We start from the raw sequence: 19,878 nt of genomic DNA on the forward strand, positions 1-19,878 counted from the left end.
AAAGCTAAGGACACAAAAGTTGGAAAACATATAACACTGTTAAGCTATCATTGACATATACCACTTAAAATCAAACAGATCTGGGGTTAAATCTCACTAAGATTCAAGAATTCATTTAATAAAGAATAGCTAACATTTTTTTAAGCACCCACTATGGGCAATATGCTGAGCACTTTATATAATATGAAATATAATCTTTAAATTCTGAGGTAGGTACAGTTATCTCTGATTTTAAAATTCAAACAAGGAAAAGAAGTCACACACCAGTAATCAGCAGTTCCCATGCTCTTTCCTACACTGTCTTCAATAAAGTTAAGTTTCTTAGGCTTTCACTTAGACATTTACTAAGCACCTATGGTCTAGGCACTGTATTCAGCATTAAGAATACACAGTTCTTAGAGACTTCCCTGGCAGTTCAGTGTAAGACTCTACCTTCCGATGCAGTGGGTGCAGGTTCGATCCCTGGTCAGGGAGCTAAGATCCCACATGTCTTGGGGCTAAAAAACCAGACAAGCAATACTGTAACAAATTCAATAAAGACTTCAAAAACTGGTCCACATCAAAAAATAAAATAAAAAATACAGTTCTTGCACTTGAAGAGAACAGTTTAATACAAAGAATAAATTAGAAACTGTTTCTAATTAGAAATTAGAATAAATAAAGAACATTAAAATATTTTCAGAAATTTGTAAAGCAAGTGAGAGTGCTCATAGGAGCATGTAGGAGGCAAATATCTCATTCTTCTGATGAGGATGAGAGCAGCTAATACGTACTGAGCATTTACCAAGTGCCTGTCGCTGTACTCCATGGAGTTTATTTAATCCTTACAACTATCTGGCTTACCTGGTGGCTCAGCGGTAAAAAATCTGATCCAGGTTCAATCCCTGGGTCAGGAAGATCCCCTGGAAAAGGAAATGGCTTCATTCCAATATTCTTGCCTGGGAAATCCCATGGATAGAGGAGCCTGGCGGGCTACAGTCCGTGGGATTACAAGAGTGGGACACGACTCAGCAATTAAACCACCACCACCATCCTACAAGCTAAGTTTTATCGTCCCTCTTCCTCAAATAGGGAAACTGAGGTAAAACAAAAGTAAGTGATTTGTCCAAGGTTATGTAGATACTAAAAGAAGCCAAATTTGAATCATTCATCTGACTTCAAAGCCCAAGTTCTAAAACAATTACTCACACAGCCTCCTAGTAAAAGAGAAAAAGTTTCTCAGCAGTCTTCTTGGCTAAATCCTGAAAGATAAATAGGAACTAGTCACGTTAGGGGGCAAGATTTTATATACAAGTGGTGCAAAGAATCCTTTCACAGATACGGCACGGCATGGGATTCTAGGGGACAGCAAGGAGTAGGAAAGTAGGTTTGGGAATGGGGGTGTGAAATAAGGAGGAAGTAACACAAGGTTAGAGGGTAAGCACGAGGGAAACTTCCGCATCAGCAAAGGTGGAGTTTACCCTACGGGCTGAAAGTGTTCATGAAGGATTTCAAGCACAAGAAAGATTCTTTATATCATCCAAGGATCATGATGGCATCATGAGATTACATTAAATCGCCCTAGCAAGAGACTCGGAGAAGGTGATGGCACCCCACTCCAGTACTCTTGCCTGGAAAATCCCATGGATGGAGGAGCCTGGTGGGCTGCAGTCCATGGGGTCGCGAAGAGTTGGAGCGACTTCACTTTCACTGAGCGACCTCACTTTTCACTTTCATGCACTGGAGAAGGAAATGGCAACCCACTGCAGTGTTCTTGCCTGGAGAATCCAAGGGACAGGGGAGCCTGATGGGCTGCCATCTATGGGGTCGCACAGAGTCGGACACGACTGAAGCGACTTAGCAGCAGCAGCAGCAGCAAGAGGCTACTGCAACAGTATTAATATAAGCAAGAAGTGAGAGAGGAAGATGAAGCAGTAGCTTATGTAGAAACCAGAAGTCCACAGAACTGAGTCTGATAGAATGGGATATGACATGTAAGGGACAGCAAAGAGTCTGGCCTGATTCCCAGGCTTGTCATCTGAGCCAGTGACTAAATGGGTAAGTGGTGTGATTAACAGGGATGGGAAATATACTTAGGAAATCCTTTCCATCTTCTCTCCTTCTTAGTCCTTTTTAATATTTATTTTATTCCTTTACCACTTTTCTCACTTCAGTCTCACCAAAAAGAAAAACAAGTCTGTTACAATATCTGTTCGGGTAATGTTTGAATGTTCCATAATTCTGAATTACATTTATAAGTCGATTAAGCCTCAGTTTGTTTGTTTTCAACACATAGCCATCAGAATAATCTTGCTCTCTCCTTAATGGAATCACTGCCAACTGATCATTGACAGTTTTCAGTTGCCCCTCGTCCTTCTCCTCTTCTTCATTAGGCCACTTCCCTTCTCTGAACTTATTTACCCCTCCTCTCAATTCCTTTAGCCAAGTACACTTTGTTTCTCCATCTTTACTTCTGCATGCTCTTCCATGCCCAACTATGTAGCTGCAACAACCTCTTTTCCTACCAAACAAGTAGCCATCAGTCCACGTCAGCTGTATATACTTTAAAACACATGTTCTAAACAAAACAAAACAAAACTCATGTTCTTCTCTTCAGCATGCCTTCACTGGGCCACCAGTGCATCCTCAAATTGACAGTGCCTTTCCCGAGTCTGGTTGCTGGAGGCATCTCTTAATTGCACTCTTTTTTTCTCTCTCCAACTTTATATTCTGAAACACTGAAATTCTATCAAAAAGTGAAAGAATACTAAGATGAATATCCATTTGCTCTTCACTCATATTCCCCACTGGACTTCCCAGAGGTCCTAGTGGTAAAGAACCTGCCTGCTAATGCCAGAGACACAAGAGACATGGGTTCGATACCCGGGTCAGGAAGATCCCCTGGAAAAGGAAATGGCAACCCACTCAAGCATTCTTGCCTGGAGAATTCCATGGACAGAGGAGCCTGGCAGGCTACAGCCCACTGGGTCACAAAGAACCCAACACAACTGAAGCAACTTAGCATAGACCACGGTAAACATTTTGCCACTTTTGCTTTCTCTTTCAACAAACAGATTTCTTTTCCCTAAACCATTTGAAAACAAATGGCAGACATCATCACATTTCAATCTAAATGCTTCATCAGGTATCACCTCAGAATTGGAACATTATCCTTTATGACCACAATAGCCTATCACATACCCAAGACATTTAATTTTGAATTTCTATATCTAATATATACTCCATATTCAAATTTGCCCAGTTGTCCTAAAAATGTCCTCTATGGCTCATTCATCTTCCCCATCCAGCCTTGGCACTGTACTTGACTGCCATTTCTCTTTCATCTTTTCTCATCTAGAATACTCCTCTTGCCTTTTTAATTTTTCATCACTGTGACATTTTTGAAAAGTTCAGACCATTTGTCTTACAGAAAGTCCCATAAATTGGATTTGTCTGATTATTTACTATAACTAGATAAAGGTTAAATATTTTTAACAAGGGTTACAGGTGGCTCAGTTGTAAAGAATCTACCTGCAATGCAAGAGATGTGGGTTCAACCCCTGGGTCAGGTAGATCCCTGGAGAAAGAAATGGCAACCCACTCCAGTATTCCTGCCTGGGAAATCCCAGGGTCAAAGGAGCTTGGTGGGCTACAGGCCGGGGGACACAAAGAATCAGACTCGACCTAGCGATTAAATAATAATTATCTCCTAGTGCTTATTTCATTCAGAATTTCACTCTCTCGGGCTGACACTGTCTGGACATTGCACCAAAACATCATGACTTGTTAGCATTCAATAAATCTAATAACAATCATCAAAGATACACATTCACTTAGCCAACTAGTATAGCATATTTTTCTGTCAACCAAGCTAGAGAGCCTAGTTACTAAGTTATACCCTCTTCTAATAACAAAGACTCAGGAAACTAAAAGATTTCATGATAAAAATCTAGTTTGCCAACAAAATAAAACTGAATATAAGGAACCAAAGTTCTCTCTGCATACATCTGAATAATCAGGCAGATTATAAAGATAACGAAATCAGGTATGACTTAGGTTAGGATGAAATTTTTAGATCTCAGCTTTTTATCTTTGAATGAAGCTAAAATTTAACATAAAAATGTTAAAATGGAATGCTATATTCTATTAATGACTGCACCAAAGATGATGATTTAAAAATAGCTCTTTATTTCTACTAGTCCTTTAGCAATTAAGTAGCAGCAAAGCCCCAAAATGACTACAAATATAACAGAATTAGTTGAATAATTTTGTCTCTTTTCCCAAAAATGTTACTTTAATGGAAAGATACTCTGTTATCAAATACTGCTTAGGAAAAAGTTTTTAATCAACTCTTTAATTCGCTTTAAGTAATGAGTCCTTTTGGCGCTAGTGGTAAAGAACCCGCCTGCCAGTGCAGAAGATGTAAGAGACAGGGGTTCGATCCCTGAGTCAGGAAGATCCTCTGGAGGAGGGCCTGGTAACCCACCACAGTATCATCCATTGCCTAGAGAGTCCCACGGACAGAGGAGCCTTGCGGGCTACGTTCCATAGGATCGCAGAGTCAGACACAACTGAAGCGACTTAACATGCACACAAGTCCTTAGCATTTGTCTCTCCAACGATCGAATAGCTTTTTTTTAACTCTACAGTAAAATGTGATGTTACTTTATAGAAGAAAATTTTATTATCAAGTGTCTGATATAATAAGGCCTTTATCACAATCACTATCATATAGGTAAAAATAACACCTTATTCTTACTAAAAAAAAAAAAAAAAAAGTTGTTTAAATTAAGAGATCCTTTCTGAATTTTGAGACTTTCACTTAGAGGTGTGAGTTTCAAACAGTCTTGGATGTCCACGTGTTCAGATAGTTTGGCAGCTTGTTAATTACAACGGTAAACTAAGCATAACTGAAATACTTTTGACAAATTCAACAGATGTGTGCTACATGACTTGCTCACAATGAATATTTATCCTCGAAAATATTTCTTCTAGGTTGGCACTGTATCAAATGATTGAAAATATAAAGGATCAAAATATGAATATGAGCACTTTCAGATCATTTTCATGTTGACTGAAACCATTATGAAAGGATTTAGGTAAAATTACCATATTTACATTAAAAGAATATGATTTGCACAATAAAAGGTTTAACATGACATATATTAAATTCAAAGCATACCAGTAGATGGAAATACAGCTGATCCTTGAATAAGGAGAGGCTGAAGGGTGCCAACGCTGCACACACTAGAAAGTCCGCTACAACTTACAGTTAGCCCTCTGTACACACACAGGTGGTTTCTCCATACCCAAAGTTCCTCCGTATCCACGGTTCTACATCCTTGGATTCAACCATCTTCAGATCATGCAGCACCATAGTATACTATTGAGAAGATCCATGTATGACTGGGCCTACAGTTCAAACCTGTGTTGCTCAAGGCTCAACTGTATGAAAAATATTAATGAAAGTAGAGTAATGAAAAGTATTAACAGCAGCTGCTTCTGTAAGGAATGAATATGAAGCCTTTGTTTTCTTCCCTTTTGCCTTCCACAATTTATAGGGTTAAGCATATATTTACAAGAAAAAATAATTTTAACCCTTGGTAAATTCATTCTCATGATATGAAAATGGGAGAGGGAACGAACAGAAAATAAAAGAGGTATAAGTACCAGAGACAGAAGGGTTCAGGGTATACTAGTGGCAACAGTCATTTCTGGTCACACTACTCTTCTTAAAAAATTTTAAGAAAGCCGTGCGTGCATGTGCGCGTGCCAAGTTGCTTCAGTTGTGTCCAACTCTCTGCGACACTACGGACGGGAATCTCCTGGCAAGAATAATGGAGTGGGTTGTCATTCCCTTCTCCAGGGGATCTTTCCAACCCAAGGATGGAACCTGTGTCTCGTGTATCTCCCGCATTGGCAGGCAGGTTCTTCACCACTAGAGTTTTCCTGGGAAGTCCAAGAAAGCCACAGCCACATTCAGTCCCAGTGCCAGAATATTAAATAGCCAGTAGTCTTCAAGGCGTGCTACAAGTGACAGTACATTCTCTGACTATACAATATACTGGAATTTCAGGAGAATGGGAGAACTGTATCAAAAAAGAAACCTGACTTCTGTTAAAATCCATTCGGCCACCAAGGAACAAACTTAGACAATGCATTCTCCCTATCTGTCATGTAATGCACAGTGAAATTTCCTTGTTGCTGCTGGAAAGATTCAGTCCAGAGGAATAAAAGCTTTTTATAAAAATCACTGTCAAAGAAAAAAAAAAAAAAAACCAATCCCTTCAATAGGAAAAGAAACTTGGAAACCAGAAAAAAAAAATCAAGCTGAAAGATTTTCACAATTCAATTGTTTGAATTTCTGCTCCAGACACAAGTAGTGATGCTCTAGTGCATATGGACTGTTCTAGAAACTCACACATAGATTAATTCTTAAAACAAAGAGCAAACAAATGAGCACCCATTGGGAGTACACTGCAAGATGGCTCTCCATAAACATTTAATGAGTGAGTGAAATCATAAGAATTTTTATATCTTTTAAACACAAAATGAACACCTTCAACTGGGAGAGAAGAAACCAGCTGCCAGGGAATACAAGACAGACTGTATTATTGGTTTCTATGCTGTTATCCATGGGATTCCACCCAGATGTCCTTTAAATTATAGAAGAGGTATTTCCTCAGAACAACTTCTTAACTTGTAATTTCATATGCTTTCTGATTCTGATATTTTTCAAATGGTTCATAATACTACATTGTCTTAGGCTTTTCACATCCATTATGTCATTTGCATGGCTGAGATGCTTGAGGAAGACAGTATTATTAATTCTATTTTGCAGATGAGATTATTGAGGCAAAAAAAAAAAGGGGGGGGTTTAACTAAAAAGGCAAGGTTAGAAAAAAAACAGGCAAGGTCACAAGTAAGCTTGAGAAGCAGGAGTAAAACCACTGGTCTAGTCCTTCATTTTAGGCAAGTTGCTGTTTAAAAGACACTTAAAATACAAATTACTCCCACCCACCAACTCTTCTCCACCATTTGCTCAAGCAAAACAATTAAGTAGACTTTAAAGTGAACAGGAAATGACAGAACCAAAAATAACTGGGGTGTGGTCTCACCTCTGAAAAAGATTTCCAGCTGTGAATAAATGCAAACAATTCTGGCCAGACAAGATAACATTAGATCAGATTTAGAACCCAATACAACCAGGGGACCTTAGCTATAAATACAGTGACACCTTACTTTCTTAGAATAAACCTCAATATTTCAAACTCAGGAAAATGTAGATAAAAAGCAAGGTAGGTCACCAAGAAGCCACAATTGCTGTGCTCAAGTTCTCATGCTCAAGTTTTTACATACTAGACAAACCCATACAATCTAAGGCTTGAAATCATTCATGTTTCATTTCTTTAAGAGTAATCTGATAACACAGTCATTTATAATTTCCCAAAAAAACAAATGTGAATCATACAGACTATGAGGGTGTTCACTTAACTATGGGCATGCCTAGCAATAAGTCAGCACCTGCATATTAGCTGCATTTTACTTTACTTCTGTATTTAACGATTTGAAAGATAATTTTAAAATGACCTTTGTATCTTTTATATCATTTCCTTTATACCTTATTGCACTGTTATGGTAGAAATTACGTGCTACAATGGCGATCAGAATTTGAGATCTGTAAAGGTCTGAGGACTACCACTAAGCTTCACTCAGATCCTATTTATTCTGACTTGACACACTATTCTGGTTTATCTGGTTTCCCTGCCTACTTCAGCTTATAAGTGGCAGATTAGAAGGGCATATTTTGACAGATAAAGAACAGTACTGAAGGAGATAAACTAAAAACAGACAAAAGCACTAAACTCGTATAGCAGTGAGGAGTCATTTTAGCACAGGAGGAAACTGCCAACACCCTTATATAGCAGAATGCACCGGCCATATTAACTGCATGGGACAGAAATTAATGTACATTATGATGACCTTGATTTATCAAAGAAGACTAATAGATTCTAAATCTTAAAGAGATGGTTATATACCCTTGATGAGTTATATACTATGAAAACGGACATTAAAATGGTCAAAATAATTTAGCAGTTAAAGGGCTGTCAGTTATATGACCAATTCTCTTAAATCTCTAATGATAGCAGACAAATGCTGAGGAGGTAAATCTCAAAAATCCCATTATATTTAATAAATATTATATAGTGTAGATAATTAACATTTATGATCAACACTTATGATGATGACTTTCTGGGTGGAAACTACATGATACATTAAAATTATATACTGCAGACAATCCACTTTTATGATGCTTAATGTTTCTGGAGGTGGGGGGGGGGCCCTTAGTTATAACTAAAACTCTTTCCCTTCATTGACCATTCAATCATTTTTCTCCACTAAGAGAAAAATGTTTTCTCATCACCAATCTTGGTTTCTTTTCTTCATATAATTACCAAAATAAAAAAATAAAAGTATTTTAAGAGTTCTCCCCACTTACAACTAACCCCTTTAATCTAGAGGTCACTAACACACCTGGATCTTGGTATATTCCCTTCTTATAAAATAGTGCTTTCACACCCAGTATTAAAACTCAGAGAGAAGAGTTGTACTTAAGTCTTATGTCTGAACAAAAGAAGCACATAAATTAGTGGTTATGTTTAAACCACTAATCTTATTTTAAGGGCAGAAACAACTACAACGTAAGGAACACTTTAGTCGATGTTGGACACCTGAATCAGAGAATATCATTTTCCAAGTCTCTATGGCCAAAAGGAAAATAAAACAACAATCATGTCAAGAGATCTGTAGATCCCTTTCAAATATCATAAAATGAATTTATTTGTATTTATTTCACTGTATTGTTTCTTTTAGTAATAACAGTGACGTGATGATCTGGAGAAAGTGGGCTAAAAGGTACATGGTATTCATACTTAAAAAAGGTTGGGGAAGGGGCAAGAAATACCTGACCTTTCAGAAGAGGAGCGGCAGAAAGATCTGACTTGGAAGAGCCTACTTAACACCCTGCCCACATCACCCTAGATGGCTTCCCCCCAGGTAAGAGACTAAAAAAGATGGAGATCCAGACTCTTTAGGGGTTGATAGGATTAGAAACACCCACCCTGCCTGGAAATCCGACACTACTGGAGATAAACGAGCAATCCCCAGCTAGCTACTGGTCCAGGTGCCACAGAAAACGCCTGGCGCCCCCGCCGGGCAGCCCCGGTGGGGATCCCCGCCTCCCGTCTCCCACACCCCTCCAGGTCCTCCTCCGGGATGGGCGCCGCCCGGGACCCCGCCGCCCCCCCGACTCCAGTCCTCGGCTCCTTCCCTCCCTCCGGCCCCGAGCCATCGCCCGGCCGAGGGCCGTTTCCCGCCGATCGACTGGAAGGCCTGGCCCGCTTGGCACCTTTGATGACGCGTTCGGTGGTGGAGAGGTGGAGGTTCCTCCCAGACATGATCCCCTCGGCCTCCTCCCGGTCCGGGGAGATCTCCAGACGTGCGCCCCCGCCTTCGCCTCCAGCGATCTCAGCTCCCCGGGGCCGGTCAACCGGCCGTGCCCCGGCCCCGCTTAATCAGGGCGGCCAAGGCACCAGAAGGAGGCGGCTGCAGCAGCCCGGCCTCGAATCCCACGGACACTGTGCGGGCCCACTGACCGCTCCCTCCCGCGGCGCCGAGTCGGGAGCGCCCGCGACAGCAGATCAGGCAGGCTACGCGGGCAGCCGCGGCTGCGCGCGGCCGAGACTTGTGCGCGCGGCCGGGCTCGTGCGCGCGCGCGCGCTCCCCCTGCTCGGCACCTCCCCAGCTTCCCTGCGGCGCGCGCGCCGCCGCCGCCGCGGCTACCGCGCCGAGGCCTTGAGCTCCGCAAGTTGCCCCGGCAGCTTGGTCGCCTGACCTCCAGCCCCGGGGCAGTAGACAACCTCGGCTTCACCGTTCGCGCGGAGCCCCCGGACCCGCGCCGCCGCCCTCCGTACACGCGCCTTTCCTTTCTCTCCTCCAGCTTCCGAAAGTCGGTCTTCCCCCTCTCCTCTGCCTGCCCTCCCCTGCAGCTCTGACTGCTTCTCAGCTGCCTGCGCCGCCCGGGCCTGGGGCACCTAACACCGGGCCCTGGATCCCGCACCCAAAGGCCCAGTGGAGCCGCGGCCATCTTGTGACCCGGCCCGAGCGTCCCGGCGGCTGTCTGGCGGAGCCGTGCGCATCCTGTCCGCCTGGGATCACCTTGCAGGGCGCCCTCGTCCTCCCAGACCTTCCCCACGGCGGGGCCTCCCTCCCTTTCCTCGGGGTCTCCCCTCCACTCTGTCTCTAGGAGTCGTTTTCAGTTTGATCCAGCTCCTTCCCACAGCTTACCCTCCCCCCAGTCACCAAACCCATTTAAACCCCTGGTTTAAGTTGTCATATTTGTCGAGAGAGCACCTAGTATATAGTGAGAACGATCGCGTGCATCCTAGTTCTAACCTAGTAGTGGGGAGTGGAGGGGGGTGGTTTCCGAGTGGGTGGGTAAGAGCCCTCCCACCCCCACCCCCACACACCCCGACAGGTGCCGCAGCCTCCTAGCTTCCTTTCCACTTGTCAGAAAGGGGACCGCAGGCCCCTCCAGGGAGCCCCTGGGCCAGATCTCCTCTGTGCAGGGAACTGACCTGTAAGTCCTGCGTGCCACCTAACACAGCTGGAAGCAGTCCTTCTTCCCCTTTGACACAGTGACACAGTACCTGCCTCCCCCGTCATTCTTTCCTGTAAAACGATGGGCAAGTCTCGGTAGAGTCAATAATCTGGCTGACCTTTTCTCTCCTTGAATTGTAAGCCTAGTATAGAAACTGTCTTCTAGTATGCTGCTGCTGCTGCTGCTGCTGCTAAGTCGCATCAGTCCTGTCCGACTCTGTGCGATCCCACAGACCGCAGCCCACCAGGCTCCGCCATCCCTGGGATTCTCCAGGCAAGAACACTGGAATGGGTTGCCATTTCCTTCTCCAATGCGTGAAAGTGAAAAGTGAAAGTGAAGTCACTCAGTTGTGTCCCTGTCTGACTCTTCGCGACCCCATGGACTGTAGCCCACCAGGCTCCTCCATCCATGGGATTTTCCAGGCAAGAGTACTGGAGTGGGGTGCCATTGCCTTCTCGGATCTTCTAGTATAGTGCCTGGCAAAGACAAATGTATTTTGATTTTAGTCCTGATAGTGGAATGTTAAAACTGGGATCCAAGGAGGTATATGCAAATTACAGGGAAACCAATCTTAACAGTTACTGTGGTGGCCAGTGAGTAATCATAAGTGGCTCTGTACATTTAGAGTAAATAAAACAAATATTTATTTCCTCAAATGTACTAGCCACATTTGAAGCATTCACTAACTACCTGTGGCTAGAGACTAATTGGATGTAGTAGAATAAGACCTAATGCAAAGAGCCATCCCACTGGAAAAGACCCTGATGCTGGGAAAGATTGAAGGCAAAATGAGAGGAAGGCAGAGGATGAGATAGATGGTTCCTTAGCATCACTGACTCAATGGACATGAATCTGAGCAAACTCTGGAAGATAGTGAAGGGCAGGGAGACCTGGCGTGCTGTAGTCCACGGGGTCTCAAAGAGTCAGGCACAACTGAGCGACTGAACAATTACAACGGACCAAGTCACTTCCATCATCGCAGAAAGTTCTTTTGGACAGCTCCCAGCTAAAAGATTATAGAGCTTAATCTCCTTTAATGTAGATTTATGTAATGGGACCAACCTAGACAGCATATTAAAAAGCAGAGACATTGTTTTGCCAACAAAGGTCCGTGTAGTCAAAGGGAGAAGGGGACGACAGAGGATGAGATGGTTGGATGGCATCACCAACTCAATGGACGCGAGTTTGAGTAAACTCTGGAAGCTGGTGATGGACAGGGAAGCCTGGCATGCTGCAGTCCATGGGGTTACAAAGAGTCGGTCATGACTGAGTGACTGAACTGAGCTGACTGATGTAATGGGAGGTGATCTGGGCATATACACTAGAGTCAGACCCCGAATTATGCTTTGCAGTTTTTTTTTTTTAATTGGAGGTTAATTGCTTTACAATGTGGTGTTAGTTTCTGCTATACAAGGAAGTGAATCAGCTATATGTATAAATATATCCCTTCCCACTTGTGTCTCCCTCCCACCCCACTCCCCCCAGCCTACCCCTCTAGGTCATAGTATATGAGCACAGAGCTGAACTTCCTGTACTATACGGCAGCTTCCCACTAGCTAGCTATCTTACTTACACATGGTGGTGTACATATGTCAATCATATTCATTCAATTCATGCCACCCTCCTCATCCCCACCTGTGTCCACATGTCTGTTCTATCAGCTGCGTCTCTATTCCTGCCCTTGCCTTGCAGTTTTGACCTAAAGGCAATTCATGGCAACTCTAGGAAGACTGGAGCCCTTCAGGAACTGGACAGATTTTGGTTCTGTGTTCTTGGGTCTTGATTTCATGCTTTCACCAGAGAGAATTGTTCAGAGATTCTGAGGAAGTCCCTCAACTATGAAGTAACCAGAGCTTCACACCTCTATCAAACAGATCAACTTTCTAGTGGTCAAAAATATACTGGCTCCTGCTGCTGCTGCTGCTAAGTCACTCCAGTCGTGTCCGACTCTGTGCGACCCCATAGATGGCAGCCCACCAGGCTCCCCACTCCCTGGGATTCTCCAGGCAAGAACACTGGAGTAGGTTGCCATTTCCTTCTCCAATGCATGAAAGTGAAGTCGTTCAGTCATGTCCGACCCTCAGCGACCCCATGGACTGCAGCCTACCAGGCATAGTAGAGGCTAAAATTCATCTAGAAGAATGTACGCAAGATGACCAAAAACAAAGAGTTTAAGAAAACACTGCAAACCGACATGAAGAGATGGGTTATTCAATAATAGTAGTGGGGAAATTAACCAACTATCTGGATCTCAGATATATCTTTGTTTGTTCATATTTGTTGGTTTGGTTTATTTCTTTTGTTTTCTTTGTTTTTTGGTCACACTGGGAGGCATGCAGTATCTTAGTTCCCTGACCAGGGATCAAACACATGCTTCCTGCAGTGAAAGTGCAGAGTCTTAACCACTGGACTGAGCTCTGAAAGTCCTTGGATCTCAAAGTGGACCCACATTTTAACACCAAACTTCATAAGTAATAAATATGAGAATTAAAACAAGGTGCTATTTTTTACAGAGAAAATTGGAAAATATTTTTAAAAGATGATACTGTTGGTAGTACATCACAAGAAACGCTGGGCTGGAGGAAGCATAGGCTGGAATCAAGATTGCCGGGAGAAATATCAATAACCTCAGATATGCAGATGATACCACCCTAATGGCAGAAAGCAAAGAAGAACTAAAGAGCCTCTTGATGAAAGTGAAAGAGGAGAGTAAAAAAGTTGGCTTAAAGCTCAACATTCAGAAAACTAAGATCATGGCATCCGGTCCCATCACTTCATGGCAAATAGATGGGTTAACAGTGGAAACAGTGGCTGACTTAATTTTTCTGGGCTCCAAAGTCACTGCAGATGGTGATTGCTGCCATGAAATTAAAAAACGCTTACTCCTTGGAAGGAAAGTTATGACCAACCTAGACAGCATATTGAAAGGCAGAGACATTACTTTGTCAACAAAAGTCCGTCTAGTCAAGGCTACGGCTTTTCCAGTGGTCATGTATGGATGTGAGAGTTGGACTATAAAGATGAGCGCCAAAGAATTGATGCTTTTGAACTGTGGTGTTGGAGAAGACTCTTGAGAGTCCCTTGGATTGCAAGGAGATCCAACCAGTCCATCCTAAAGGAAATCAGGCCTGAATATTCATTGGAAGGACTGATGCTGAAGCTGAAACTCCAATACTTTGGCCACCTCATGCGAAGAGCTGACTCACTGGAAAAGATCCTGATGCTGGGAAGGATTGAGGGCAGGAGGAGAAGGGGACGACAGAGGATGAGATGGTTGGATGGCATCACCGACTCAATGGACATGGGTTTGGGTGAACTCTGGGAGTTGGTGATGGACAGGGAGGCTTGGAATGCTGCGGTTCATGGGATTGCAAAGAGTCAGACACGACTGAGTGACTGAACTGAACTGTTGGTAGAATTATAAATTAGCACAATTTCTTTGGAAAGGAATTTGGTAGTATCAATCAAAGAAGATATATGTATGGCCAATGAGAAGGCTCATTAGTCATGAGGGAAATGTTGAGATACTATTTTACTAACCTAGAAGAGCTGAAATTAGAACTTCCTTGGTGCTATAGTAGGTAAGAATCCACCTGCTAATGCAGGGGGCACAGGTTCAATCCCTGGTCCAGGAAGATCCCACATGCTGAGGGGCAACTAAGCCCATGCACTGCAGCTACTGGAGCTGTGCACTACAACTGCTGAAGCCAGCCACTCACCCTTGAGCCTGCACTCTGCAACCATAGAAGCTACCACAATGAGAATTCCGTACACCACAACAAAGAGTAACCCCTGCTCACCACAGCTAGAGAAAGCCTGCATGTAGCAATGAAGACCCAGTGCAACCAAAAATAAAAAACAAAAACCAAAGTAAAAAATAAAAAAATAAAAGCTGAAATTTAAAACTCTCAACATGTAAGTGTTGGCAAGGATGGGAGCAACTGGAACTCTCCTGCATTGCTGGTGGGAGAATAAAATGCTACAACTACTCAGGAAGTTTGTTATAAAAGTTAAATATATACCTACAGTATTACTCAGTAATTCTACTCTTGGGTATTTTACCCAACAGCCTTATAATAACCCAGCAAAAATACCCAATACTACTCAGATAATAAAAAGAAAATAATTAATGATGTATGTAACAGTATGGATGAATCTTAAAAACATTATGGTGAACAAAAGAGGCAAGACACCAGGACTTCCCTGGTGGTCCAGTGGCTAAGACTCCATGCTCCCAATGCAGGGAGCTCAGGTTCAGTTCCTGGTCAGGGAACTAGATACCACATGCTGCAACCAAGAGTTTGCATGCCTGCAACTGAAAAAATCCTATATGCCTACAGCTAAGACCCAATGCAGCCAAATAAACTTTTAAAGAAACGAAGAAGCAAGACATGAAATAGACACATATTATTTCATTTGCACAGGGAAATGGTTCAATGAAGTCTGACACTGGATGGAACATTATACATTATGAAAAAATCATACTTTAGATGGAAAGATATTTGATATCATGAGAAAAATCTCAGGAGATGGGCGAAAAAGTACAATATGGACTTCATGTTGTTAACAAATGAGCTAATGTCTGCATAAAAAGGCTAGGAGGAAATGTTAATATAGTCATTCATTCAATAAATATTAATTAAATGTCATCTATGCCAAATACTGTGCTAGGCAGTAGGGATACAGTGGTGAACTGAAATCAACACAGTTCATACCACCGTGGAGCATTAGCTGATGACGAAAAGATGTTAAAAGTAGCCATCTCTTGGTGGCATGATTAAAAGTCACTTACATAAAAATAAGAGGGGAAAAAAAGAGAGAAAAGAGCCACAAAAAATGAACCATAATTTTCCATATTTTCTATGGTAAGAAAGTATTACTTTATAACTAGGAGAAAAAAAATTTTAGTGCTCTTTTCTTTCAAAGGCCTATTGTCTATGCCTATTTCCAGTAGCATTAAGTATTTATTTGGAGAACTTTCTAAGAGACTTCTCTGATCAAAACAAACAAAACATCTAGTACCATTCAGTGAAAAAAGAAAACTCTAAGTTTCCCTTCAAAAACAATTTTTATTTTGAGTAAATAAGGCTTTAATGTACCAGTGGCAGTGGTGATGTTTTTATATTAATTCATTATATTAATATTAAGTCATTATATTAATAGCTCCTGGCAACAACTGGAGAGTCTACCCACCTAGCCAAGGTAACTTGCATCTTCATCTCATTGATGTATTTGATTCTCTTTCCTTTTACTTTTCTGCATTGGTCAGAATTGACTAAATATTTAAAACTACCAAGATTCATGCTTAATTGGCAATCCTACTAATTTCTTCAAATCTAGGTTTCCATGATACAGGGCCTGTGAGACTTGTTTTATTTCCTTATGAAACTCCCTAAGCACTTCAAAAACCTTAATTAATGACTAACTCTTTTTAGAAATAATTATGAATGCTTTTAATTTAACAAAAGCAAAAGGAAACCTAGTTTCCACTGTTGTATAAAAGTAACCTGGCCTTAGTTTCTGTATGAAGCTATTAAATATTAAACTTCTGTGTTAAATGCAGGCAAGAGAACTGCAGAATATTTTTAAAATGAATAAAATGAGCATTTCTAAAATAGCAACTAAGAGTAAAAGGTATTTTATAGTGTATAATTTTAAATTTTATATGGAAAGCACTACATAAATGTTTTTATTAATAATACATATGATATGGACATCACATACTAATATTTCATTTATCTCTTTCTGTATGAGTGCATTTGGGCTTCCCAGGCAGGAGATGTGGATTCAATCCCTGGGTCAGGGAGATCCCCTGGAGAGAAAATGGCAACCCACTCCTGTATTCTTGCCTGGGAAATCCCACTGAAGAGGAGGCTAGCGGGCTATAGTTCATGGGGTCACAAAGAGTCAGACACTGAACACACACACACATGAATGCACTTAACTTTGATTATATTACCTTGACATGAATACCCCCCACACCAACAGTCGAGGTCTAAACAAAATTAGCAAATTTATATTAAAAAAAATTTTTTTTTTGCAATTGGAAAAACATGACCCAAAGGAACATTCTACCCATCATAGCCTGATATGAAAGTAGTAATCTCTGCAGACATGTGAAAAAAAAGCACTAAAGAAAGTCTTACCTGGTGTGCTGCAGTTCATGGGGTTGCAAAGAGTCAGACACAATTTAGCAACTGAACAACAACAAATATATATTTACAGGTTAATATTCAGGTCATTTGGGGGGTAATGTGCAAGCCTCTGAAGTGTGTTACCCCTTGGTCTTCCTGGGAGAACCCACTACTATAACTGTAACAGGATTAAGGGCCCCCCCAAAGTTGCCCATGATTACTTTTTTTTTTTTAATCATGACAAAACAGGAAAAGATGGTAATAGTCATTACTGGCTACATAATACAGTACAATCTAGGAGAATAGAATTTAATACCTCTGTCACTGTTGGGCTCCAGCATTCCACAGGTGAGAGATACCACAGGTAAATGTCAGGGGCATTCATCAAGTTGCTTGGGCCAAAAATTTACAGTGGAAGCAAGCAGAGGGGGAGGCCAGTCCTCACATCATGTCCTATAAACTTATACCCCCTACAGTCCATTTCCCATAAAACAGATCCTTTTCAACTAAAAACAAACAGCAGTCCAGGTTTGATGCAGGGTACAGGATGCTTGGGGCTGGTGCACTGGGATGACCCAGAGGGATGGTATAGGGAGGGAGGTGGGAGGAGGGTTCAGGATGGGGAACATGTGTACACCCGTGGCAGATTCATATTGATGTATGGCAAAACCAATACAATATTGTAAAGTAAAAAATAATAATAAACAAACAAACAAAAAAACCCTCAAGTGTCTCTTTTTCTAAAAGTGATCTCCTTCTTAGTAGACTTCTGTCTAATTCATTGTTCTCAGCTCAAACCTCTTCCCCTCCATCCACTACATTTCAGACCAAGTGGCCTTATACAGGATATACTGTAATTTATACAAATAGCCTCAAACAGACCAAGTTCATTTCTGTCCCAGAGCTCTTGCATTTCCTGAATATTCATTGAAAGGACTGATGCTGAAGCTCCAATACTTTGGCCACCTGATGTAAAGAGCTGACTCACTGGAAAAGACCCTGATGCTGGGAAAGATTGAAGGCAAAAGGATAAGGGGGCAGCAGAGAATGTGATAGATAGCATTACCAACGCAATAGACATGAATTTGAGCAAACTCCAGGAGATAGTGAAGAACAGAAGAGGCTGGTATGCTGCAGTCTGTGGGGTTGCAAAGAGTCAGACACGATTTAGCAACTGAACAACAAAATTGCTCAGAACATTCTTGTCCTAGATCTTCCCAAGGCTGCCTCCTCAGTACTCTCAACTCAGGTGCATCTCCTGAAGGCTAGCCTTCCCTAAACACTGTGCTGCCTAAAGCTACAACACCCACCACTCTCTGCCTCATTTCCATAAATTAATTTATCTGTAGCATGTCTACTCTCCCTTCTGAAGGGGGGTATCTTTGTCTGTTTTGTTCACTGCTGTTATGTTGTTATGCTGACCATAGCCTGAGGTTAGAGATTAACAATTTGTTGAATTCATGAATATCTTCTTACTCTGGTCCTAAGCAGAAGTTCTTAACTTGTGGTACAGGGATTTCAAATCATTCCCTCCCCATCCAGCTCCCAACTATAAATGAAATCAAGGTATTGAGTTTATTTTCAAGTGCTTTGGGGTGTATGTGAGAAATGTATAGGAAAGCATTGATTTTTCATTTTCTCAAAGGAATCCAGACAACAAAGTGTTAATGACCACTGATACAGTTTTAATTTACAAAGCACTGTCCCTTCAAAAAAAAATTCTTCTTTTGGCCACCCTGCATGATGGAACCTGAGCCCCCTGCAACACAGAGTCTTAAACTATTGGACCATCAGGGAAGTCCCTACAGTTTCTTACACATTTAGTTCTCTTACATTTATGCAGATAGACAGTATAGAAATGATCTTTTCTACCTCGTAGATAAAGTCATTGAGGTGTGGAGACATTAAACAGATCAGAGTTTGCACAGCCAGTCAATGACAGAATTCACACAAATCCATTCTCTGGACTCAAAATACTTTGCCCTGTTGGCTGAAGACCAAGACAGAATCCACTCTTGCTTAACTTCATTTGCTTCCAAAAGCATCACACTTAAACATTTTTCTAAGAGCTTTCTTATTTAAACTAGTTTATAAGAGTGCATTAAAATTTTCGATGACAATAGTTATCATCAGCTAGATCAAGGCAGTTTTTTTCAAGCAAAAATTTAATGTATGGACCAAGGAGTGTAAAACAGTTTTCCATTAGGTTAAGAGGAACATAATTGAGGAAATATCTTTGCAAGGATAAATATAACAAATGAAAGTAATGTTGAGATCGCTAATGTGTAGATTTTATCTACCCTTTCAGTTAGGATGCACAACTGAACCATCTATTCTAAAAAATCAATTTAATCTACTTTTTTAAAAAAGTTAGGTTTCCCAGAAAAGAAAAATCTAAATTTAATCTCTTTCCTCTGCTCATACAGTTTTCAAGAGGAATGGAATGGAGGGACCTACATTATTTGGATTAAACCATGTACATTTGGGGCAAAGACATTTCTCCTCAAGGGCGATGCCTGTGTAATAACCAATATGGGAAAAGAATCTAAAAAAAGAATGGCTGTATGTATATGTATAACTGATTCACTTTGCTGTGGGTGTGAAACTAACACAACATTGTAAATTAACTATACTCCAATTTAAAAAGAAAGTGGGGGCATGCCTATAGGATACAACCAGACACTGGCTTCAAAAGAGCTTGTTTCATTAACCTCAAGGACGTATGGGGAACATGCCACTTGAAAGAATCTTCTATTCTGGGAGGATACAGTAGATCAAAGAGAATTTTTTCCTTCCTTATGAGAATCTATAATTAAAGACCTAATCCTTTATTTTAAGGAAGGAAAAAAAGTCCTCCTTTATTGAATTAGTTGTTTTCCTCTCCTTAAAATGCACATGGTTAACATCATGTTTTGGAAGGAATTTCCTTTTAACTGGCCTGTCATTCTTAGATTTTGGTGCATTTAAAAATGTTATCCTGGGGCTTCTTTGGTGGTCCATTAGACTCCCATCTTCCAATGCAGGGGGGGCAGGTTCAATCCCTTGTTGGGGAACTAAGATCCCACATGCCTGGTGGCCAAATAAATAAATAAAATAAAAAATGTT

General features: G+C 41.4%; 1 protein-coding gene across 8 annotated transcripts in view; it reads right to left on the reverse strand.

The window, feature by feature from the left end:
• Positions 1-10,754, reverse strand: part of PPP3CC (protein phosphatase 3 catalytic subunit gamma) — an 84,063-nt gene extending 73,309 nt beyond the window's left edge. For 4 of the 8 annotated variants that reach the window (XM_042243146.2, XM_042243144.2, XM_042243145.2 and 1 more), the window contains exon 1: positions 10,617-10,754. In XM_042243146.2, the coding sequence (XP_042099080.1) occupies positions 10,617-10,704 (88 nt within the window). In that variant the 5' untranslated portion in view covers positions 10,705-10,754. Of the gene's footprint in view, positions 1-1,188; positions 1,242-9,388; positions 9,729-10,616 lie in introns of those variants that run through there. The other 4 variants (XM_027964349.2, XM_027964347.2, XM_004004194.5 and 1 more) reach the window with 2 other exon arrangements.
• Positions 10,755-19,878: the final 9,124 nt, after the last annotated feature.

The sequence above is a fragment of the Ovis aries genome, chromosome 2 (assembly GCF_016772045.2).
Source record: "Ovis aries strain OAR_USU_Benz2616 breed Rambouillet chromosome 2, ARS-UI_Ramb_v3.0, whole genome shotgun sequence".
Lineage (NCBI taxonomy): Eukaryota > Metazoa > Chordata > Mammalia > Artiodactyla > Bovidae > Ovis > Ovis aries.